General features: G+C 40.1%; 1 protein-coding gene across 5 annotated transcripts in view; it reads right to left on the bottom strand.

Annotated features, from left to right (window-relative positions):
- KLHL32 (kelch like family member 32) overlaps window positions 1-26,603 on the bottom strand; it is a 174,873-nt gene that overhangs the window by 123,002 nt on the left and 25,268 nt on the right. For all 5 annotated transcript variants that reach the window (XM_036890349.2, XM_057489439.1, XM_057489438.1 and 2 more), the window contains exons 2-3: window positions 17,607-17,694; window positions 9,316-9,496 (exon numbers count right to left, since the gene is read on the bottom strand). In XM_036890349.2, coding sequence (XP_036746244.2) covers window positions 9,316-9,496; window positions 17,607-17,629 — 204 coding nt within the window. In that variant the 5' untranslated portion in view covers window positions 17,630-17,694. The remainder of the gene's footprint in view (window positions 1-9,315; window positions 9,497-17,606; window positions 17,695-26,603) is intronic.

The raw sequence follows: 26,603 nt of genomic DNA, 5'->3' as shown, positions 1-26,603 counted from the left end.
TATTTGGTGCTACTATTAACTGTGGAGTTAGTTTGTTCTTACCACCTTAAGAAGTAACAAAGAAGCACACTGATTTGTGAAGTAGCAATAGCTACTGGATTGAAAATAAAAATAAAAATTAAATATTAAATACTAAACCAAACTGAAAAAAAATGAAATCTAAATGTTTACGGACATTTAAAAATTTTTAATTAGAGGTCAAGTATTTTCACAGCATAGAGCAAAATAATTTTATCATCAGAAAAGGAATGTAGCAAGGATAAAATGGTCCTGAGATTGGATTTTTTGTTGCAAAACAAAATGTTGGAGTTCTTTGTTTCAAAAGCCAATCAAGCAGAGTGAAAATGGATAAAAATAACCTGCAAATAATTAATTTTTTTGATGGTTTTGCTATCAAAACTCAAACATATAAGAAAATATACACTTAAGCATTGTATAACTGAATCACTACCATAATCTTCTTAAACTTCCTTAAATTCTTTATTATTATTATTAAGGTATCATTGATATTCAATCTTATGAAGGTTTTACATGAGCAACATTGTGGTTACTATATTCATCTATATTATCAAGTCCCCAACACACTGCATTGCAGTCACTGTCCATTGGCATAGTAAGATGCTATAGAGTCGCTACTTGTCTTCATGCTATACTGCCTTCCCCATAACCCCCCTAAATTACATGTGCTAATCATAATACCCTTTAATCCCCTTTTTCCTCCCTCCCAACCCACCCTCCCCATCCACTTTTCCTTTGGTAACCACTAGTCCCTTCTTGGTGTCTGTGAGTCTGCTGCTCTTTTATTCCTTTGGTTTTGCTTTGTTGTTATACTCTACAAATGCGTGAAATCACTTGGTACTTGTCTTTCTCTGCCTGGCTTATTTCACTGAGCATAATACTGTGCAGCTCAATCCATGTTGTTGCAAATGGTAAGATTTGTTTTCTTCTTATGACTGAATAGTATTCCATTGTGTATATGTACCACATCTTCTTTATCCATTCATCTACTGCTGGATACTTAGGTTGCTTTCATGTCTTGACTATTGTAAATAGTGCTGTGACATACATGGGGGTGCATATGTCTTTTTTGATCTGGGATCTTGTTTTCTTTGGGTAAATTCCTAGGAGTGGAATTCCTGGGTCAAATGGTAGTTCTATTTTTAGGTTTTTGAGGCACCTCCATATTGCTTTCCACAGTGGTTGAACTAATTTACATTCCCACCAACAGTGCAGAGGGATTCCCCTTTCTCTGCATCCTCACCAGCACTTGTTGTTCCTTGTCTTTTGGATGTTGGCCATTCTACCTGGTTTAGGTGATATCTCACTGTGGTTTTAATTTGCATTTCTCTGATGATTAGGGAAGTGGAGCATCTTTTCATGTGCCCATTGACCATATGAATTTCTTCTTTGAAGTGTCTGTTCAGATCCTCCATCCATTTTTTAATCAGATTATTTGCTTTTTGGGTGTTGAGGCGCTTGAGTTCTTTATATATTTTGGATGTTAATTCCTTACTGGATCTGTCATTTACAAATATATGCTCCCATACTGTAGGATACCTCTTTGTTCTGCTGATGGTGTCCTTTGCTGTACAGAAGCTTTTTAGTTTGATATAGTCCCACTTGTTCATTTTCGCTTTTGTTTCCTTTGTCTGAGGAGATGTGTTCAAGAAAAAATTGCTCATGTTATGTTCAAGAGAGTTTTGCCTGTATTTTCTTCTAAGAGCTTTATGGTTTCATGACTTACATTCAGATCTTTGATCCATTTTGAGTTTACTTTTGTGCATGGCATTAACAGTAATCCAGTTTCATTCTCTTACATGTAGCTGTCCAGTTTTGCCAACACCAGTTGTTGAAGAGGCTGTCATTTCCTCATTGTATATACATGGCTCCTTTATCTTAAGATTTTTTTTTTTAAGTTTCTTTTCTCCTCCCCCTTAGGGTTTCACAGTATCTACAAAGCTGATAAAATCTCATTCTCCACCCATACTCTAATGCCTAACAGATATGGCTTTGCTTTTTAATTACTTCTACAAACAAACTTTAAGCAGAACTGAAACAGACTTCAGCTCCGCCCCTCAAGGGGAACTTGAAGTCCTCACCCGCAGCCTCCCTGCCTGCTGCCTCAGTGGTTACAGCTTCCTTTAAAATCTAGACGCTGCCCTTTCCCCAACCCGCTCTGAGCCTCGGGTCTGTGGTGGTGCGAGCACCCTCCCGCTCTCCTAGCCCTCACCCTCCAGCCAGCGGGGAGCCACACGCACTTGTGTTTCCTCCCCGGCCATCCACACCTGCCACGTCCAGCCCACTCTGCTCCCTGCAGACCACCCCTCACACACATTCTCTTCTCCCCAGCCACCAGCTCCTCGGTTAGGCCAGGCCTTCACCTGCTCTTCCTTAACCACACTTCATGCCACTAATGTCAGCGTATTTAAACTTGGGCCTCTTTTTCTTCACTTTGAAAGTGGAGATGATGATAAATAATAATACTCAGAGGTTTCTTTAGGGAATAAAACAAGTTTTGAAACACTTAAAATAAGTGCTTGTAGCACAAACAATAATTAATAGTAGTTACTATTATTGCTATTATTGATTGAGAATGCCAGAGAGAGGAAGAGGGGAAAAACAAGGGTCAGGCCCAAAAAAAGCACCCCAAACCCTAATACAAATTGCATGATACTTCAGTTATTTCTTCCCTTATCTGTATCTCTTACCAGACTATGAATTCATTCTGTGTAGAAGAGAGTAGATTATGTAAGAAATACGTAGTGAATTCAAACATTTATTTCTAATTATGTATTATATACTCATTTAATAGCTTTTTACACCATTTTATTCAAATAGTGAGTGGAGAGTATGATTATAAAAATACATGGAACACAGACTTCTTTTAAAAACCATGGGCTTTTTCTCTTCTCTCAAAACTAAAAATGACATAGGCAGAGCATTCTCAGGATCGAATGGAAAATGATGCTCAAATATTTAACTTTCCAAAATGTCATATTTGAATCACTTTACCCTCACATATGTGAAGCTATATTAGACAGTCAAGACATCTGCTTCCTTGGCCAGAAAGTGTAGGCGTTCGTGGCGATTAAAGCTGGAGACAGCGAATGTTAAACAACAGCTTCCAGACGCTACAGCGCGGCGCACAGCTCCAGGCTGCCCACGCGAGGCCCTGCGAATGTGTGTGTCACAGGGGCTGTCGCGGGGCGGAGGGGAACAGGCAGGCGCACCCCCGCCCCTCACACGCAGGCTCCAGATCACAAGGCCTCTAATTTCTCGTGCTGCCTCTGGTTCAATACGTCCGCATTCAATTTTGTTCAACAGTACTTAGACATCACTAGCCCCCAGCTAGTCACAGTCCCCCTCACAAGTTTCTGGTGAAAGGGTGCAACACAAGATAGAAACGTGATCTTTAATTTCTTTAAAATAATTATTTCCAGCTTTGTTGAAATACAATTGACGTACAATATTGTGTCAGTTTAAGATGTACAATGTGATGATTTGATACACGTATACATTGAGAAATGATTACCAGAATCAGGTTAACACATCCCTCCATCGCCTCACACAGCTCCCTCCTCTTGGGTGCAAATGATGAGAACTTCAAGATTTATTCTTTCAGCAACTTTTGAGTCTACAGTACATATTGTTAACTACAGCCACCATGCTGCATCTTAGATCCCCAGAACTTACTCATCTTATAGCCGGAAGTTCGTACCCTTTGCCAACATCTCCCCATTTCATCCATTCCCCAGCCCTGGAAACGACCGTCCTATTCTCTGCTCCTGTAAGTGAGAGCATACCTATTTGTCTTTCTCTGTCTGACTTAGCATAATGCTCTCATGGATTTCCCTTTCTCATGGGTAAAAAATGTCCCAAAGCACACACACACACATATGCACATATTTTCTTTATTCATCTGTGGACAGACCTTAGGTTGTGTCCCTATCTTGGCTATTATAAATAATGCTACAATGAACACCAGAGGGCAGAAATCTCTTCAAGGTGCTGATTTAATTCCCTTTCAGTATGTTCCCAGATGTGGGATTACTAGATCATATGCTCATTCTATATCATATTTTTTCAGGAACCTCCATATTGTTTTCTATAGTAGCTGCACCACTTTACATTCCCACCAACAGTATACAAGGTTCCCTTTTCTCTGCATCCTCACCAACACTTGTTATCTCTTATCTTGGTAATGGCCCTCCTAACAGGTGTGAGGTGAAGCCTCATTGTGGTTTGGATTTGCATTTCCCTAATGATTAGTGATGTTGAACATGTATCTGTTCATCTTTTGTGCATTTTTAAACCACAGTGTTTTGTTTTTTTTTTCTGTTGAGTTGCAATGGGTTCCTTACACATTTTGGATAGTAACCCCTTATCAGATAGATTTGCAAATATTTTCCCATTCCATAGGTTGTCCTTCCATTCTGTCGACCTTTAATTCCCTAAGGGAGACAAAAGGAGACAAAATTCCCTAAAGGTTTACAAAATTCATATGCAAAAACTTTGCATATGAATTTAGAGAGAAGGCAGAGGATGGACAGGATAGGGCTTCATGAAGGACTTCACACTGGTTAGTTGTGACAAGCCTTAGAAGATGGGCACAGCAAACCAAGAGGTAGGAGGTTAAGGTGGAAGGGATGGTCATTAGCAAGGCTGAGAGGTGGACAGGCCCTCCGTGGAATAGAGTGTATTTGGAGGACAGTATGGCTGCAACATCCAATGAACCGATGGGGAGAACAAAGATAAGGACGGATAACAATGACACAGCATGAAGGCACACTCCCAGAATCTGGCAGACATGCAGCGAGGACCTCACACAGTTAACTGCACAACGGTTTGCAAAGGGACAACTGGAATACGAAAAAGTTAGATTGTTACTAGACCACTCTAAGCAAGAAGAAAGGAGCTGTCAGATTCAGAAAATGAAAAGATGGGAATAGATGAAATCAAGAAGTTTCTCTGACCCACCAAAAGGTGAGTGAGTCTGCAATCAAGGGAGTCTGCAATCAAGGGAGTGTAAAGATGAATTGTCCTCTTTTCCCACAAAGAGCTAGGCAGAGTATGACCGGCTATCACAAGTGAGTATAAGGAGGGAAACAGCTAATGTTATTGAAGGTCTACTGTATATCAGATACAGTGCTTAGCACATTACATACCTTATCTCATTTCAATCTATATTCAGCCATCTGAGATGTGCTTTATGATCACCAATTTACAGATGAAAAAATATAGGTTCATGTTGATTCATCTATGCTCGTAAAATAGATAGCAAAAAGGATCAATAATCCAATGAATGTTAATTAGACTAGCACCTGCTATTTGCCAGGCACTCTGGGAAACAATGGTGAACAGAGAAATGTAGTCCCTGATACTGGATTCAAGCTCAGATCTGACTCCTAAGCTCTTCCATTTCTTCCTTCCACCACTGCTTTATACCGTTTGCACTTTCTAAGAACAAACTATAAAAATCTAACATATCAAAGTACTCAATTAACTTGAACAGATCATGCTAGAAAGAAAAATGCATCAATAATTTGTTTATTTTTATATTTAGGTTACTAAGAATTGAAATATACATGGAATTCCATTAGAACACATCTCTTCATTCACCTAATGAATATAATTGAGCACTTACTAAGCCTGAGGCAACACTGTAAGTGTTGGGAGAGATACAGGAACTTCTGAGACAGGAAAACTATTTCCGGGGGTTGTGTTTCAGTGTAGTAGAACATAAGACACAAGGAAGACAAACACAATTCTAGTTTAGGGCGTGCCATCACTGAGAAACAATTCTCTGTGGGTCTCCTGCACTTTTGCACATATTGGGAGGGAGGCACTGGCTACCCTTTATTCTGAAATCTCTTTCCAAGGATGTTTCCATAGCAAACTGCCTTGGATGACAAAGTGGTGTCTCCCTTTGGAGAAAAGGACAGTTTTGCTTATAATCCTGGAAGATACTATGTCTTTTTGCAAAGGGTAGGCATGCTTACTGTCTAATATGATCATGTCTCCCTTCAGTGCAAATAAAGATTTGGATTCCCTGAGCTCAAGGATCCTTTCCTATAATGCAATCCCATTGGAGGGCAGTAATGCAACCTGGCCCTCTTCATCACCCTGTGGGAACTGGGCCTCAGGGAAGAGGTTAAAATAAGTGCAGACTCAGATGTTACTGTTGCTATGAGTCATTGGTAGCTGTCCTTTGTTTCTGACTTACGAGTCTTACTGATTTCTACCAGCATGTATGAAATTAACTGTGGTAGGCTAACTTGCTGGCTTGCCAGTAGGGTAAAATCTCAGGGTCTTGACTGTTCTTGACAATGTTAGTTTGCAAATTCTTCCCCTTCTTGCAACCATGCCCTTTGGCACATTCTCTTTCACTGATTCTGGGATTGCCCATGTGACTTGCTTGACCAATAGGACATTAAAAAACATAACACGAACAGGAGATTGCAAAGCACCTGCTCATTGAAGCTTCTTGCTGTCTTGCTGTTTAGAATTTAGTTGTCATGTGAAAAAGCCTAAGCTAGCCTGTTTGTGGGAAAAACATGCCCAGTGACTCCTCCCATCCCAGCTAAGAGACCATCAATCACCAGACATGTGAACAAGGCCGACTTAGATCATCCAGGCTCTAACCAACTCTCCAGTTAACCACTGATGTGGAATGAATCCAGCATAGATAAGTGGAGCTGGCGGATCAGAGGAACTACCCAACATCTAAGTTTTAGAGTGGTTTGTTATGAAACAAAAACCAACAAAAGATACAGAGTACAAAGTAAAAACTACTCCAGCATAATATGCCTATTACAAGTTCACAGAGCTCAGTCTACATCTGGTTAAATACTGTAACTCCAGCACATAGCACAGTACCTAGAAAAGAGTTCAGTGCCAACCATTCCAGCTTTGTTTCAGTTTCTCGATATGAACAAACACACAAGTCCCTTAATTCCATCTCACAAGCACGGAAAATGGAAGGAACTGTGTATGAATCCAGCAAGGCACATGGTTAAGCGAAAAAAACACAACCTGGTAACCAAGGAAACAGGTGCTCCGGTGTGTGAGAAGCAGCTCTTCCTACTTAGTCTCTGGCTGTCCCTGGGTGGGTCATTTAAACATTTTGCACTTCAGTTTCCTTACCTGCAGAATGGGAATAATAAAGCTTTCTTCACAGGTTGATGACAGTTTTACAGAGGAAGCACTGTCTGCATATAACCTGCCAGAGCTCCAGAGGCGTTGTGGTGGAAGACATGAAAAATGAGCAACACTGTTAAATGCCAAGTGAAATGCTCTCCTGCACTGACGTGGATGTACGCACTCACACATTCTCTCTCACAGACACGTATGCACAAAATCAAACCGTTTCCCAAAACCAAATTAAAAACTGAACCAGCAGAGACCTAAGAGGAGAGAAGCTAAAAGCACCAAGAGAGCTATATTATGGTCTAGGAGAAGACAAAATGCATACATAATGTGCATGTGTTACACCTAACAAATAAAAGTATGATGTTTGCAAAGCTCTCTAAAAAATTTAACTTTTCTGGTAGATTAATGCCTGACAATGTGAGAGTGTATAAAATGTATCACTATGTTCGTGGAACTTAAAGGTCACTTTTCAGATATCCTGCTTCGTTTCTGCAGTTTAGAATTAAATTCCAACTTTTTGCTTCAGGTACACATGTCAAGTAATTACCTCTTCATCCTCTATATTACTAATTTTCATCACATTTTAAAACACTTTCTTTAAAAATCTTTCTTTTATGATTTGGCATCTTTGAAAATTCTGTTTAACTGCTTGCTGGCAATTGAATGCACTTGATATTTCTCTTAAACATCAAAAACAGTAAGAGGCACAAACTTCCAGTTATAAAACAAATAAGCCACAGGGATGAAAAATACAGCATGAGGAATACTGTAAATAATATCATAATAACTTTGTATAGTAATAGATGGTGAGTATTTTATAATATATATATAAATTATATATTACATTAATATACTATACTTACCACAGTGAGCATTTTGTAATGTATGTAATTGTCAAAACCTTAATATTGTACACCTGAAGTTAATATAATATGTCAACTCTACATCAATTAAAAAATAAACTAAATTTTAATTACTTAATTTTGAAAACATCAAAACCAAGATTACTGGCAATACACACATCAAGCAAATTGTCCATGGGCCTAAGTTGGTTTCTGTATCATTGTGAGAGTTTGATAAGGGAAACTTTAAAAATTCACAATTAAATTTATATTTTCATTTATACAGAGATTTTATGCTGTCATCTGTTGAAATTATCACCTAGTCACTAGTTAACCAAAATAACCCTGAAAAGAAAATTAAATAAGAATTTTAAATTGTACATTCAGAATATTTTTAAATATTCTGATTACTAATTGTCAAGGTTTATACCCATGTAAGAGGTAAAAGAGCATGATGGTTGAGTCACACGCAGGTTTCAATTCTCTATCTGCCACTTAGGAACTCTGTGACATTACTTTAACCTCTGAGTTATCTCAAATTACCTAACTTCTGAGATTCATTTCCTTATATGTGAAATGGTGGTTTTTTTTTTATAGTATGGGTATGTGTTTGTAAAGTGGGTTGTTGTGAGAATTAAACAACATATGCTTTTTCCACCATCTGAATCACAGGAAGTACTACTAAATAAATGGCATCTAATTAGCTATAATCATACCATACACATTCATCTTCAAAAAAAAACCCAAACATATCACCATATCTTATTAGTCACTGGAAATCAAACTCCAGAGTTCTACTAAATAAGACATGTCTCCTTCAGCCACTCAGACACCCACATGTCAATCCTAAAGGTCCATTAGGCCAATTGCATCTCTGTCACCGGAGTAAATAGTTGGAAAACATTAAGACAAGAACACGCCTAGAAAATAAGAAGTCAGAAACAGTACATATATTTAGGGGCTTTTTAAAAATTTCAGCAAATTGTTTAACATTTTTTTTCTGATTCCGAATCTAGAAACATTACGGGAGTGCTATACCACCACACTTTCCTAGGGTGGTAAAGTGCCAACCGCTCCTTTGCTCAGATGCAAAGGAGAGAGGTCTGCTGCCTGCTGGAGGCACATGCAGGTGCCCAGCCCAGGCAGGATCCTGATGGGGCCCCCACCTCATTCTGCCCTGGAAGGGCCCCCAACATTCACAGTTCTGGGGAGGATCATCTGATTGTCTGAAGGCTGCTTAACACTATAGGAAAGTCTGTCATCCTCTATTTACTGACATTTTAAGAGAAACAAACAAACAGACAAAAAAACTACCTTGACTTACCCGGAAATAGTCGCTGCACGCTGCCAGGACGGCCTTGTGAGCGGGGAATTTCTGCTCCTCGGCAATCAGGGTGACGTCGCAGAGGATGCCGTCGCTTCTCTGCTGATTCAGCGCTGCCAGGACGCTATGGTTGTGAGATTCCGAGTGGCAGAGCCTCTGGCCTGTCAGCATTTCTTGAACACTGCAAAGGAGAGCAATCAAGTCAGCACGCTCTCTCTCACAGGCTGGGCTGCCCCCAGGCGCCCCACTCCCTAGGGGATGCAGACTCTGGGGCACTTCGGGGGAGCATGACCTGCACATCCCCTCGTCTTCTTTCTCCCTGTTTTATTTCTCTCCATCCTTCTCTTGCTCTCTTTTTCTCTAAGTTTTTCCTGTCCTCACCCCCTCGGGTGTCTTTCTCTTTCCTACTGGGTATCCCTTTCCGTGTGCATGTGTGCGTGTGTGTGTGTGTGCGTGTGCGTGTGCGTGTGCGTGTGTGTGTGTGTGTGTGTGTGTGTGTCTATGTGTCACCTCATGTCTGGGGGCCTGTGAGCCTCTGCTCCTGGGCTTCTGTCCCCTCGGTATGTATACATCTTCAAGGCCAGGGCTTCTTCTGGATGTATATCTGGATGTGTGCATGTGTGTACGTGACTCACTCCACTCTGTGACCCCCTCCGTAACTCTCTGATTCCTTCTCTAGCTGCCTGCTATGTGGGGTTAGCACAAGCTCGGAACACGATCACTGCCAGGCACTGATCCGGCACAGAATCCAGTGCACCTGCGCGACTCACCAGAGATGAGGAAGTTACGAATCTCTCACAGGACACAATACTCCACTGATAAATAAAACAAAACTGAGCAAACATTGGTTAGGGGAAAAAGGGCTGCTGGGGACCATTCCATGTACAAGGCAATTATAAACCAAAGCAGCGTTAATTATAAACTTGGGAAATTATGCACCAAAAGGACATCAAAAGAAATGTCTTTGAAAATGAACAAAAACTGAGGCTAAAAGTAACATATATCTCTAATACCAGCCTTCAATGTCTGTATGCCATCACTGTACTAGCTTTATGAATGACTACACAATTTTATTTCTGTTCTATCTTTCGAAATTGCTAAATTTACCGACTGTGAAATGTACCCCTTCACTCCCCACCTCATCCTAAAATAGTCAGCCTATGTCCCTTCAGAACTCCAAGGCAAAAGCCTAAAATGATGTGAAAGTAATGCCATAAACACAAACAGAAAACTGCATTGGGATCAGATCTGTGAAAATCTCCGCAGTGGACCAAAATCTCTGAAGCAGCACTGGACTGAGGTGAGGGAGCTGCACCCATGAGAAATCCCTCCCAGAACGAGAACCAGAGCCGTCAAGCCCTGTTTCTGGCCTGTGGACCCTTCTCGAAGCTGAGTGAAGATACCATGGGGATGACTGAGCATCATCTCTCCTATCCTAACAACTCCTGCATCCAGTCCATCCCTGTGAGTGTGAAAGAGTCACTCGGGGGCCAGAGAGCCACCAGCAGCCTAGTCTGCACAGTTAATTTATTTGACGGGTCTCTGCCCAGCCCATGGTGCGAGCTGGCTGCTAAACTGCAGGGCAGCACAAATGGCCACCTTCGAGCAGACCAAGTGCTTCCTGTGTAATGCCGGAGTGCCACCAGGAAGCTTTCCCGGACATGTTTGACTGGGGAGCCTCAGAAATGTCAGAACTATTGAAAGAAAAAAATTCGTGACAGGAGGTGATGATATAGGAAGTTCTCGTGGGAAGGTGGGAGGATTATTTTCAGTTGAAATGCAGCAGTGAGTTTTGAAACGGTTACTGTCATCAAATATTCATCTAGTGGTTCTCGCTATAGGCAGACATTTAAAATCAGCAGTTTAAAACCACATTCAAAAGTATAAAGAACTTTTTATTACAAATTCCCATGCAAAGCCTAGGATTAGCATTCCCAATTATAGAAACGAGGGAATAGTAATAGATATGTTATATCAGCTAAGTAAAGCTTTGGGATTGTTTTTGAAATATCTTTTCTAAAAGGATGAAATTTTTATATATTTTATAAACACCAAATCTCTTACTATGTTCTAGGAATTATTCTTAGTGATTTGTAATTATTAATTCACTTAATCTTCATAACAACCCTATAAGGCAGGCACTATTATTATCTCTTGTACATAGAAGAGAACAAAAGGTCCAAGATCAGGCATTGTGAGAACCTATCACCCAGGATACAATACAAGCATACCTTGTTTTACAGAACTTCACTTTACTGTACTTTGTAATATTTCATTTTACATAAACTGAGGCTCTGTGGCAACCCCTCACTGAGCAAGTCTATCGGCACCATTTTTTCCAACAGCATTTGCTGGCTTTGTGTCTTTGTGTCACATGTTCGTAATCCTCACAATATTTCAAAATTTCTATTATTATTGTATTTGTTATGCTGATCTGTGACTGGCAATGATGACTCACTGAAAGCTCAGAGGATGGTTGGTATTTTTTAAGCAATAAAGCATTTTTAAACTAAGGTGTGTACATTTCTTTAGATATAATGCTATTGTACACTTAATAGACTACAGTATATAGTATAAACATAACTTTTATATGCACTGGGGACCATTTGACTCTCTTTATTGTGATATTCGGTGTATGTGAGTGGTCTGGGACCATACCCGCAATACCTCCAAAGTATGCCTGCAATGTAATTCATCATCCTGTTTAAAAAACAAAACAGAGAAGTTGAAACAAAACCCAAAAGAATGCTAATTTGTAAAGAAACATCTCAAAAACCTATGACTATAAGGAGGAAAAAAAAATCACAAAGTCCATGTTAGTCTTATATTTATATTACAGTCATCTCAAAATCAAAGTTGTCTTTTAAAAATAATATACATGAATATAACATGAGACAGCAGTGAGAAATGTTCGCTACCATGCTTCAAAAACATTTATCCTTGCACTGTAACTAAGAGAAGTTTGGGAATAGAAAATAGATTTTAATTTTCAAACCTTAGAAAATGTATTCGAAATGCTCATAAATGTTCTCCTTTTTAATATCACCTTTAATGCTAAGCAAATGTATTTCAAAATTTCATTTGTAGCAGAACAGAAGAATATATTAAAATAATTGCCTTAAAATGTTTCCTTACTCATTTTCCAAATATAGTGTGACAATTCAAGTCCTTATTGTTAAGACTGAATCAGTATTTGCATTTCAGATCTCTATTGACAGCGAATAAATCTTGCCAGAGAAAGAGCAGCTGTAAACTGAAATTTGGCGAAGAATAAAGGGCTCAGCTCAGAAACAATTGTGATGCTGCACAATTTCACAGGATCATTTAGCTGGGTTTGAAATATTCAAGCTTAAAGAAAACAACATGCTAAATATTTAAGGCAACACTTGGCACAGGATTCCAAGTATTTTGGAGCCAATATGTTAGGAGTCTTTAAAAGCAGAAACAAATACTACAACATTTGGCAAGAAATAAAGGCCTGTTAATCAACAAATCTTCATTGTACTCTGAAAGTAACTTCCCACTCAAGTCTCAGAAGTAAATCTGCAGAAGATCTCGACCGTGGCCACAGAACACAGCTGGAAGGTGGTAGGCCCATTTGATGAGTTACTAATCATAAACAAGGAAAGAGGTGAATCAGAGACCACACTGTACCCTGTCTAACTAAGATGGGGAGCAGATACAAGCTCCCACAGGCTCCCTTGGCATCTATAACTTATAGCAAATTAACACACTAAACTTCTCAACTTCGAGCAATGTCTCTCCATTATTCGGGAAATAAAGAAGGAAGGAAAAGCATATTCCTAAAACCTTCTAATTTACTGAAAATACAACATAGAGGCAATATTTCCCAAGGGCATACAGACTTCACATCATCCTGAAGTTGGGAAAGGCCTTCTATGCAAGCAATGTTGCCATTTTATAAATCTCAGGTGAGCACAGAGGGTGACCTGGCTTCCCCAATAGTCTTTCCTCTGAGTGAACCCCCAAAATTGCACCATCTGAAACAATAGCCACTAGCCACACGGGGCCACCAACCACATGAAATGTGGTGATGCAAACTGAGACGTGTTGTGAGTGTAAAATGCACCCTCAATGTCAAGCATAGTATGAAAAAAAAATGCAAAATATCTCAAATTTTTATGATTACATGTTGAAATGATAATATTCAGGGTACATTAGATTAAATAAACTATATAGTTAAATATCATTTTTCTTTTTACTTTTTAAAAAATGTCATTACTTGAAAATGTTTAATTACATATGTTTTGCATTATGGTTCTATTGCACGATGTACAAGTTTCCAGAAGAACGTGTCCCTCATTTCTTTCCACTTAAATTCTATAAAGGCTTCACGGTAACCTGTCAGGCTGTTCCTGTATCTCTTAGAGCCCAGCCTCTGTTGGGTACAACATGTGAAGCCCTTGTCTCCGTAAGCAGCAGATTGCCTTTTACTGATGCCAGGGAGCAGCCATTTGATTGGCCATATGTCAGCATCCAGTAATAGGGGAAAAAATAATGAAGTCTCAGGGAACAGGACTATTCATGACTTTAAGTCTTTAACTTTCATTCTGGAATTGATGACAAACACTAAAAATTCAAATGCAGAACAGAATGTTCATAACACGGCAAGCCCTACTCACTACTTCAGATTCATGTTAGTATTTTTGATCACAGAAATCTTACAGGGTCTCATTTTCATAGAACAAACTTTGCCTGAGTTCAGTCAGTTTTTCACAGGTAAATTCCAAAACAGCTGTCTGGTTTTTAAACATTTGCATTTCAAATTTTAAAATTCAAGTCAACTTCTGTATCAATGTTTACTTAGTATTGAGATATACAAAAAATTTGCAAGTGGTTTTCAAGTAAGGCCACCAATAAGGTATTATACTCTTATACATGAAACGCAGCAAGTAGCAGAAAGAGCCTCATTTCTTAGTTAGACTATAAAGAAAAAGATTGGACAAACACCTGGTAGCATTAGAATTATTCATGATTATCTCAATTCAGTCTGCTGATGAACTGTCAAATGAGGACTCTAATCACTTCAATTCCACAGTCAAAACATTTCTATACAAAATACATTAATACTAAAACCACCTTCTTTATTTAAGTGGGTAAGCTGTTACCAGAACTCATCATAGAACTTAAATATTTTTTATAGAACACTTCATAATTTGTAAAAACCTTAAAATGAATGTTAACCTTTAATAACAATGGTCTAACAATCCATAGAAAAATAATAAGCAAAGAAGACACAATATGCTTAGAGATTAAGAAATGAAGAAGACTATGAAGGAAGGAACTTGGTTATAAATGAGTAGTCCTATTTCATTCCTCCCTTCATTCATTCACTCAACAAACATTTATTCACTCTGTACTAGGTATAGGAGATAAAATGGTCAACAAACCAAGCTTGGTAGCAGACCCTGGGGAACACTCAGTTTAGCAAGGCAGTTATACATCAATGGAGGAATCTAAGCTCCCTGAAGAAGTACTGCTGGAGCTGGTGGGGGGAAGGATGAGAACAAGGTGGTGTGGCAAAAGAAGGAGAGGAGTTTTCCAGGCAGGGGAAGCGGTGGGGCTATGATCCTGCGACAGGAGGAAGCCGGCCCTTCCCCAGAATGTCAATGGCTGGAGCGCTGGGGACGAGGGAGCTTCTGGTGCAGGATCGGAGCTCAGAAAGAGGTCATGGCTAGAGGTGAGATCTGTGTCACCCCTGCACAGAGAGCGTTACAAGCACAGCTGTGTCTCCGGAACACAGCTGAGAGGCAATCAACAGTCAGAAGTTACTGAGGAGATAAGAAAGATAGGATTCAAAACACGGAAGCAAGGCCGGGCTCAGCGGAGGGAAAGGACCATCTTTTGAGCAGCAGGAGGGAGGGGATAAATGGACCAGAATCAATGAAAACTCTGAGCCATTTCTGGGGTTTGTTGAATCTAAATACTTAGTGGAACCAATCTCCGCTGGATGATGTGGGCATGAGAACGTGGATTCTTGGGTTCATCTAGGTTGAGATTTGAGCATCAAAAATTCAGGGAGCCAGAAAAATTAAGGATTTAAAAGTGTGATAGAATCTAAACTGCATAAGAAGAGAAATAAAGGAAAGAAAGGGTGGATGGGTTAGTAGAAAGTACACAGGGCCACGAGGTGAGTACGGCAGTGAGGTCAAAGTACAATCACAGGAGTAGGCAAATGAGCAGACGAGAAGGGCAAGAGGTCCTGGCACAAGTAAAGTGGCTGATTCCAGAAGAGAGCAACTACTAGGGACGCAAGGTCCACGCGGGAGCAGGAAGGTGGGTGGCAAGGTCCACGCAGGAGCAGGACAGCGGGTGGCCCAGGGGAGGGAGAAGGTCTTTGGCAACAAGCAGGTTGAAGATCTGAGGCTACGAAATGGGACCCAGGGTCTGTGATAAGGAAGAAGACTGCAGGCCAGGGGCCAAACGCTCAGTGAATGGGGAGAAATGACGCCCACATCCGTGGTGAGAAGGAGAGGGGAGAGAGGGGAAGGGCACCCCTTGCAGAAGAACATGTGTTGGTCGTAGCTTTCTCAAACAACCAGTTTGAGGAGTGATGATCTAAAAGCAAAACTATGCCCCAGAGTGAAACGATCTCTTTACCCATCCCTAACATAGCAGAGAAGTGAGGAAATAAGGCCACCAGTTGACAGGGCTACGACAGAAGTGGGGCCTGAGGGGCGGACAGGTCCCAGTGAAGTCAGGACATGGACACAGCTGTTCAGGGGAGGGACGTGCTATGGCAGTGCATGTGGTGTGGGCGCAGGAGTTCCATAGGGCACAGGGGAGGTGGGAGAGGTGGGGGAGTGAGGTCTCTGAGTCACAGTAAAGAAGGAAAGGCCACTACAGAGACGACGGTGCTGTGGAGGGACAGATGGTGGTGGGATCGGAGTGGATCAGTAAAAGCAGAGATGGTAAATTCAAAGGAAAAAAGTCACTTTGAGATGAATGCACAGAGTTCCTGGTAGCCAGAAATAAATTACTTGGCTGAGGTGTTGGCAGACAGATACCATGATCTCTATGTGCTATACTGGCCGGATGCCATATCTAAAGCAGGATTTTCGACCTCAGTGAAATTAACTTTCTGGGATAGATTGTTTTCTGCGGTGGGGAGTTGTCCTACGACAACTCTTAAGCTGTTTAGCAGGATCCCTGGCCTGTCCTCACTACATGCCAAGTGCACCCCACTGCTGTGACAACCAGAAATGTTGCCAGAAATTGCACAGTGTACCCCGTGGGTGAAATACACCCCGCTGAGAACACTGACCCACAGCAGAACCCACTCTGGGAGCGAAGAGGCAGTCTATCAGCTGTCCCAGTGCTTCCGCTTCTGAACACGTTTCTGGAACACGTCATCTCTATTAGCTTCGGAGTTGTGGCAGAAAGCTGGTCTCTTCATTTCAGAGACATACCCAATTCTTAATTATTTAAAAAGAAGCTATTTCCCAAGTTTATCATCTCTCTTACTCTTTCCTCTGGAGGCCCTTGGACTGTTTACTTGAAGGAGGATGAAGACTAGGTTCCCCCTGAGAATATCCCAAACCCCCTGCCTTTTCTGCTTGACCTCCCCCCAGTTTGGGGAATGTGCCAAGCTCCCCCCTGCCCTAGGGCACCTCCCCACATCATCCTGCCCTTCAGGGCTCACATCACAGAAGGCTTCTTCAGGAAGGCACTTCCTCACTCTGTCCATCCCGTACTTTTCCTTCAAAGCACTTTTCACACCTGCACGTGCATTGCTGGTGCATTGTTACTGCCTCGACGTTTGTTTCCCCCCAGAATATACATTTTATGAGGGCAGGACCCTGATCTGTTTTATTCATTGTTGGATCCTCTGCACCAAGTAGAGTGTTTGGCTCAATAAGTATTTGTTTTGTTTATAAAATGAATTATCAAAAGAAAATGTTAGGAGTATTTTGAGAATATGTATCATACTCCCCGAGTAATTGCTTTAAAGGGGATGATAATCGTGTAGATGTATAGTTTTCTGGTTCATTATTTAATCATATACCTTTATAGCAGCACATCTTGGGTTTGAGGGAAATGAGCACCCTAAACAAGAGAAAGATAAAAAGTAGTATCATTCCTAGAATCTTGACACATATCCACGTCTGGCCAGTAAATAGATGACAGCAGTTAGCCCTGGTGCTACTGCCTGGTTTGCTTAATTCCTTCAAGTATGTGTTGAGCCCTGCTCTGCACTCAGTCCTGGAATGTGCAGTGTGACTACTTGAGGGCTCATGACGACAAGCAAGGACATATCCTAGGGGGCCGACCTGAGGCAGCGTTCCGATGGCATTCTCCAGCGGGCTCCCTCTGGGTCTCAGCCTTAGAAGTTTGCAGAGGAATCGGCAAGCATCCCAGCTGAATAAGAAGGCAAGAAAGAAAAGCACAGTGAGCTCAGTGCAAAAAAAAAGCACATTCTGTCCCTTCCTAATGCTAATGTTTTAGAATCACAAGGAGGCATCTTGAAAGTTCTGTAGTCAAGACAGACCATTCTAACTGAATGCTTTGTGATAAGCAATGGTTCAAAATGTTCTTAGGTTTTTTTCACCTTACTGAAACTTTAAGGACTGAGAAGTAAAATGTGCTTGAGAACCAACAATAGCTAAAGTAAGAGTTGCAGTAAATATTAAAACATCAGATGGCTAAAGGGAAATATTAAGATTTGATAAAATAAAGCTAGAAAGGTCTAAACCACAAATACTGACTGACCTGTCCTTTACAGCAATTTTATTTTCCTCCAAAACATGAGTATTATTGAAATTAAGTTAAAATCAAGTATGCCTTGGCTCAATGTCTACAGAAAGATTATTTTCTATTCAAGGAGCAGATTTCTGAAAACTAGGTAAAAAAAAAAACAAACATATAAAGAGGATGAAAGTTAGCAGGAAATGGAAACTATTCTTTCAGGAGGTTTAGGATTGGAAATATATAATAGGATGAAATTGTCAGGTTTGAAATTGTTCCTTGACTAGGTACTCATTTAAGCCCACATGCTACCTCTCATCCCCCATCCCAGCCTTTGTTTTCAATCACTGATGTAACTCTAAACAGAAAAGTTAAGTATTTGAATGGACTGGGATGTGGTCCATGACTATACAACTCCCATTAGAGGGTCTACCTCCCATTATCTAATACACTTAAGTGGCAAAATTCATTCCAATTTGCATAATCTTAACAGGCTCCCTTCTGTCATAATTTTATTTTGAAAAATGCTAAAAGGGTGAAAACAATTATGAAAGGAATACGCTAAGCTGCACCTAGTTATGCTGATTTACATAGAAGAGAGAGGTATGATTTCCAATATAACTACAGTATTTGTTGTATTGGATACAAACCCTCAGTTGGTATGGCTTAGCAATTCATATAGACATAATTTGCTTTAGGATTCCATTGTTATTGAACATCAGGTTGTTCTGAACATTTTTCATGTATATATTCTTTGTTTCCTTTTTTAATTATTGAAAATAAGAGACCTATACTTTTCTTTATTTCTAATTTAAGTTTTGACAGACCTAAAAATGGGCACCATTTTCAACTGATCGATTATGACTGAGCAGGACAGAGGCTGAGAATAACTCAAGGCACACTGTTTAATTAGCTAAGAGACTTTCTTAGCAACCTATCACTGTTCACAGCTTCCTTTCAGAATCTAGGTTATAAACTCCAGGTTCTTATAGCCTAAAACTAACACTAACAAAGGTTTTTTATAACATTATAGCTAATATAAAATGGTGCCATGTGCACACATCGACTCACTGTCATGTTACTACGGGCTGGTTACTTACCATTTTTAAGTCTTAATTTTTGCATTTTCTAAAAATACAGATAAAAGCACCTTGCCACAGGGCTATATGCTGCATGGAATATGCCTTGCTCAAAAACTGATATACCACAGGGTTTCAGTAAACATCAATGTGTCTCCATTTACTATACACACAAATATGACTTAGGCAGTGATTTGCTCAAATGACAAGTATGAAGGTAAATTTTTACTTTTGTTTCACTTTTTGCTAATGTAGTTGATATGCTAAGTACTATTTTTTTAATGCCAAAAAAAGGATTGCAGCAATCCTCCCACGACTGTTCTCAGGACCACTCTGCAGCTTGGACAGATGATTCAGGCCCCCACCCCAATTCTGCTGCAGAAGCCTGCCTTCCCTCCGGGAAACGCAGCAAATATTTCTCAAAACCACAGCAATTCTTTCACAGAATCCGAATTATTCACTGACCTCACCCTTAGGAAATGTCCATTTCACCCATAAAAGAGTGGAATCTCCTCTTTTACTGGTGAGTTTCTTTAAAATATCATCTGCTTGATACATCCGATGAATGGGGCTTAACCTTCACAGTTTTTATTTTCTTTAAAATGTTTCAAGGTTGCCAGAGCTTCACTTAGACAGATATTTTGGAAGTGAACATAGAAAATCAAGTATTTTCAGAGAAAAAAATATGTCATTAAACAATAATATTGTGAAAGGGAAAGGAAAAAAAGGTCTTATAGGTCCGAGTTGATTACATGCAAAGAAAGACCAGAAAACTAACCTAGGTTAATATGATCAACAAACCTGAGTCACTAAAAATATTAAGCTACCTTAATTATTGGATGTACACTAATCCTACCAATATGTAAGAAACTGGTTTATTCTTGCTATTATCATATATTTGCTTAATAATCTTTTAGTATTATATTCCTTTGAAATATACTTTTTAAAAATATTAGTTATTCTTGATCTCAGCAATTTATAGTAATTGAAGGGAAGTATCACCAGATTTTAAGCAGGCAGAAGTAAGATGCAAGAGATATAGAGATGGTTTACAGGAAGAAAACCTAGAAATTAAAAAAAAACATGAATTATAGGTAGAATTATAGGTAGATCATGAAAAACTAGTTATAGTAGATGATTCTTCAATATACTCAAGAGCTTGTGAATCCCTATAAAAAATTACATCAAATTAATACATCTTGAAAGGTAAAGTTGCTTCTAAGCATAAAATTATTAGGACACATGCAATGGTCCCGATCATTCATGTATTACACATGGTAATAATTTATCTTTAATTCTGATTGTTTCATATATTGGTATATTCTTAACACCGGAGGATTAAGACATTTTTAACACCAGCACATCATCATGTGATGTCTGATAAGTGATATTAGATATCCCCTTACTCTGAAAAGCCCAACATTCCAGGGTACCCCACGGGCACGCTTTCCTGGATGGAATATTCATTCTGGAAGATTGACAAGGATGCTTGCCTTTTCAGAGAGTGAGGACATCTAAGCTCTCCCTCCAAACAAAAAAGAAGTGAGGTGATCTAACTCTAAAAGGAAAGGTCCAAGTCCAATGTGACATTAAGGCTCAGTTTACTACCTGAATAGATGTGGAGGACGAAAGAACAAAATCACCCTATTCTTACAAATCCCTACAACCCTTTTAAAATATAAAATAAAAGACTTAATCATTCAGAACATACTCTTGAGATCATAAACTTAAAGCCTTTCTATTGAACACTGCTATTATAAGTTTTAATTAAAAATGATTTGAAATAACCACTTCACCTACTACCATCAGCCAAATGCTTTTTTTGACTGCTATTACACAAATAAATACTTTACATGCATGATATCATTTAATTCTCACAATAACCTGATGTGGGAGACACTATTTTCATTTCATTGATAAGAAACCTGGGGTAATTCACCAAGAGTCACAGGACTAGGAATTGGTAGTGTTAGGGATCAAAACCTAGTCTGCTTGACTCCAAAGCTTATAGCTTATACTCTTAATTATTCTGCTATAATCCCAAATTTTATTTAAAGAAATCATTAAGTCTTAACAATAAATCAAAAATCACTACTTTAAAAAAAATACCTAAAATCATGTATAGATATCAAAATTACAGAAGAAATACAGTAAGTTCTTAATAATATAAGGTATAGATATGTATATAATGTTAATACTGTTTCTTATAATCCTATGAAAGAGGGAAAAAATATCAAGAAGCAAAAGGTTAAATATTTTTTTGCAGATGGATCTCACCAAAGGTCACCAGGACATACAACCAGTGTAAATTGGTCCAACACAATAATGCCAGATAATTAGATATTTATAATAGGAGAGAGCAAACTCTTTTTAAAGTATGGAACATACCATCATCAGTTGTTCTGAATAAGGTGATATGCAACCACACCTCTTACAGTTAGGAAAGGAGCATCAATATCCACGAAATCTATGAAAGCTCACACAGCCGACCCCAAGGTCTCCTATACTAGGAGTCTGTTTAACATTTTACACATTCGAAAGCACCTGATACAGCGCTTGGTACACAGTGGAGCACAATAAACATGAGTCCGACTCTCCCCACTTCCCGGATGGACATATAGACGGCACGCTCTGCAAAAGCGGAGGTAAGCGCACAGCTGGGAGAGAAACTGAACGTGTGGGGTGACAGTCGGCCTCGGGTAGGATCTGGCCAGATGACATGAAGAGGGCTCAGGAGGCGTTTCCATGTCATTAAAAGAGTAAGCGTAGGAAGGGAGGGAGTGTAGCTTAACAGTCATATGAGATTTAAAACTCTAGGAATTTTTATGACTAAATGATGGTGAAAAGGGCATGAACAGTGTATTAATATTTTCAGTATATGAAGCATTTATACATCAATGAGAAAAAGATGAATATCTCTACAGGAAACAATGGACAAAGAGCATAAACAGGCACGTCTCCAAAGTGCAGCTATACAGGAACAGGAAACATAAAAACTATCACTCTGCTTAGCAATAAAAATGCAAATAAATCAACAACAGGATACCATTTCCTTCCACCCACACTGGCAAAGAATGATGATGGCCAATGGGAGCAAGGAAAATGACCTCTTACAGAGGCAGGCAGGTGTTTAAATTGGCACAGTCATTCCAGAAGGCAATCTGTGAATATGAATCAAGGGCCTTAAAATGGGCAAACTCTTTTACCTAGAAATTCCACATCTAAAAATCCACCTATGGAAAAAGTTAGTTAAGTGGGTAAAGGTGTAATGTAAAAGGGGGTTCACAGGAGTTTATGTGAGCAAAAAATACAAGCAATCTATATGTTAGTTAAATGGTGACTATATCCTTCTATGAGAACCAAATAGGAATGTAAGATGCTGATAAAGATATATGCTTGTTAACATGAAAAAAATACATGTTTTAAGAGGAAAACAAGTAATATATCAATACATATCCTATTATGTAAAACGACTTCTGTAAGAATATATATTTTAGATGTTAATAATGGCTTTCACTATGAAAGTGTTTTTAAACTTTGGTTATCTGTATTTTCAAATGCTTCTACAATAAACATTGTACTTTACATGTGTATATTAAAAACAAGGGTAAACAGGAAAGAGAAGTTTCAATTTGTGTCCCAAATCTAGTATTTGCCAGACATATAGTAACTTCAGGTAAGTCAGTTGATCCCAAGGCTCAGTTTCATCATAGCTGGAATCTGTGTAATAATTAAGTATACCTCTCAGGGCTGGTATGAAAATAAAACCAGAACTGGAAGTACTTTGAAGCTATAATGTACTTGACAAACATTGGCCGTTCTGACTGGCTGGTAGAAAGTGCAATAAAGAACGACCCCGTCAAGAAGCTGGGAAAGGGAAAAAACAAACCCACAGACTCTCAGGAGACATTAAGAAAGGTGTGGGGGAAACGCTCGTTCTCCTCCACCCGCACAGGTCCCACCTGAGGACGTTTGATGAAGGTGACGATGAAGATGAAAGGACCTTTATTAAGTACTTCATCAGTGTCCTGCACAGGACCTGCCTTCCTGACTCATTTACTCCATTAGGCATTTTATCCCTTTGTGGGGATCTGGGTACTAAGGCACAGAGAGGTCAAGCAATTTGTTGAAAGCCACATAGCTGTGAGTGGTGAAACCAGGCTTCTACCCCAGCATACAGGCTCCAGACTCTTATACACACCTAACACTAGCAAACATACTAGTAATATACATGACATATTAGAATATTCCAATAACCTAAGAAAGCCAAAGACTGAGAAAGTTACTGAGCAAGGTAATACCCCACCACTGGAAGTCACAAGTGGGGCTGTAATACACTTGAGGTTGTTCTGAAGGGAACTCAAATGGCCCTGGGCCCGCGGAACCCACGGAAGCCAACAGTCAGGGCTCAGCACCTGCAACCCCGCCAGCAGGTCCCTGTTGGGGGCCAAACATGTCCCCGTCCCCAGGCTCACGTCCTACCACCCAGTCCCTTAGAACATGACTGTGTTCAGAGATGAGGCCTTCAAGGAGGTAACTCAGGTAAAATGAGATTAAAAGGGTGGGCACTAATCCGATATGATTTGTGTCCTTACAAGAGCTTAGGGCTGAAACCAGCCTTCCCCAGCCACTGCCGACTCGGCCTGCCAGTCTCTTCAAGCCTCTTGGGCTCACAGGCAGCGCCAGGCCCACTGACCACCCTGCCTCCCCATCTGGGCCAGCCCGTGCTCTGCTCAAAGCAGGGCCACAGGCAAGTCTGAGAAACTGCCACCCTCGGAGGACCCCTGGCCTGAGACAGCTGCCTCCCCGCTACTGCTCCCTAGCGGCATCTGGACCCCAGCTTTCACTTTTCCAAACAGTGCTCACATCTTTCTCCAGGAGCTAAAACCACCACTCTTGCAGGAGTTCCTCTGGGAAGTTGCTCAGACTCCCAGGCGCACAGTTTTTCCCGGGGCCTCCTCCTTCCCGGGGCCTCCTCCTTCCCGGTTGCCTGAATACTGTGGAGGCCCAAGCACAGAGGGAAGAGGGCCCAGATGGCAAAGCTATGGGTACCTGTGGGCCTCTTACGCAGCTCCTGGTGATTATTGTCCTCAGGAGGCCTTCTACCGGCTGCCTTTCCCGGGCAACCCCACCAGTCGGTCACACATGACTAGAAACGTCTGCACCCTCTCTGCTGCCGTTCTGCTACCGTGAGGCAAGGGGGGAACACCCTCTTCTCCACGTGCTGGGGAGTGTGGAGGCCCAGCTCCAGTCAAGACACCTGGGTGCAAGGTGGTCAATGGATACAGGCAAAAGCCCGTGGCCATAGGATCACCTCAGCGCTCTGCTTAAAACTGTTGTGATAAAGCCCAATTCCCTAAAAGGTGCCCTTGCCAACAGTCCCAGGATTGTGCCCTGCCATGTGACTTCTCATTTCCTGGCCACAGTCATGCAGATCTACTCACCCATGTGGAACTGTTCAATCTCTTTTGGGCATTAGTATCCCTTCTCTTCTCTGCCCAGAACTTTCTACCCCTCCTCTTTGCCTGGTGAGCTCCTATTCATCCTGCAAGTCTTAGATGTCACCTCCTCTGGGAAGTCTTCCTTGATCTCCCGAGGTCTGATTTAATTATTCCCTTATATGCTCCAGTAACACCTATATATCCACACTCCCAGTATAAACAGTACTCCATATAATCATGTGTTTGGAGAGAGGAAAGCAGAATCTATTGCCCCGGCTTCATTTCTACCCAAAACCCCACTGTAATTACTAATTGCACCCCCATTTGCTCTTTTTTGTTTCCCAGTTTGGATGGTAAATTATTTGGTCATCCTGTGTATATAATATAGGCAGGATCCACATCTATCTTGCCCACCTTCTTGAATCCTCTGGGACTACCATTATTCTCACAAGATCCCAATAGCAGAAAAAGTAAAAGTACAATGTAGCTCCATTTTAGAATGAAGAGCATGAGCTCTTAAGACCAGATTATGTACACATATCGAATCACAATGTTTTCGTTTATATTATTCAATTTATGCCTTAAAAGAATAAAATGTTGCACTGGATATCAAAAATCTCTCCAGTAAGAAGAATGACATATCTAGTCACCCTCATGAATACAGCTGGAGACCTTGGGAATCAAACTAATATATAATGTTTAAGTCAGTTCTTCCAGGCACATTAGCGCACCCTTTTCAGCTATTCTTTTAATTTAATTTTTAGCTCCATCACTCCTCTATGAATAGAAACATAAAATGCTTGGATCAGTTACACCATCTTGTCAAAATAACCTAACCTGCAATTATAACATCCGAAGGTGCTTTTTAAAAATGTTGCCATGAAAACTTTTTTATTAAAGAATTTCTTACAGCTCTCACACTACTGAAAACTAAGTCATCCATCTGCATCTTTATAGATGGCACAATGTAGATCTTGAGCATTTTGCTAGTATATAAATTACTTATATGATAAATATCATTACTTTTTGTAAATGGCAAAAAAAATCAATGTGCTTCATTTATGCAATTATTTTATTTAATCAGAAAACTGTATAAAAAAGTTATTAATCAGGCAGGAAATGAACATTCTCCTCTGATTAATGATTGACTTCTAGCAAATAGAAAATACGTAGTTTATAGCTCCCCAACCTATGATCTAGATGTACTACAAACTGCATCTTTAATACAGAAACAGTCTTCCTGCTGAATTTTAAAACACAGACTCTTCAGTCACTCAAATATTTTCTCAAGGCTTTAATATATTTCCAGTAATCACTGAACAATATGTGATGACAGACAAAAAGGAATTAAAAGTAATCTCTGCCCTTCGAACAGTTTATAAAGGCACAATATCCACATATGCATTACCCTAATAGGTAAGACATTTCACATTTTTTCTATTGAGAAATGTACAATTTTTTTCTCATTTTCAAATTTCTAAAATCGAGGTTGTGCCTTGAATTAGTATATTCATTATTATGCTAGTATTTTTTCCCTTTAAAAGCTGATGTATGTCTCACATCTTCAGGAAGCATTACAACTGGGGAAGCAGCACAGTTCAAGTGCCTAAGTAGGGAGCCTTGGGGTGATTGTACTATTATATTTATTTCTTACGAGGATAGAGCATTGTAGAATGAAATGTGTCTACAGAAGAAAAGGCAGAGGCTCAGCAAGCAGAAATGCTTGAGGTAAAACACAAAACAAAACAAAGTAACTGGTAACTGGTGAAGCTGAGACTCAAACCCAGCTCTGTTACGTTCTGTTGTACCAATTACCCGACCAAAGGCAAAACGGATGCTGGCGAGAAGGGTGAAGAAAAATTACATGGGGGAGCACTGAAGGAAGATGCAAGGAAGGAGAAGGCTTCCCAGATGCGACCCACAACACACTCTGACAAGAAGGCTTCTGAGTCATACGGTCGTACAACAAGAATGTGTACCGGCTTGGGATGCGATACAGGCATGTGTTCAATCCATCACCTTTTACAGGAAGCCCTTTTGATAAGCTCCACTTGCATGCCAT

The sequence above is a fragment of the Manis pentadactyla genome, chromosome 12 (assembly GCF_030020395.1).
Source record: "Manis pentadactyla isolate mManPen7 chromosome 12, mManPen7.hap1, whole genome shotgun sequence".
Lineage (NCBI taxonomy): Eukaryota > Metazoa > Chordata > Mammalia > Pholidota > Manidae > Manis > Manis pentadactyla.
The sequence above is the reverse complement of the archived record's forward strand: the minus strand, read 5'-3'. Positions and strand labels throughout refer to the sequence as shown.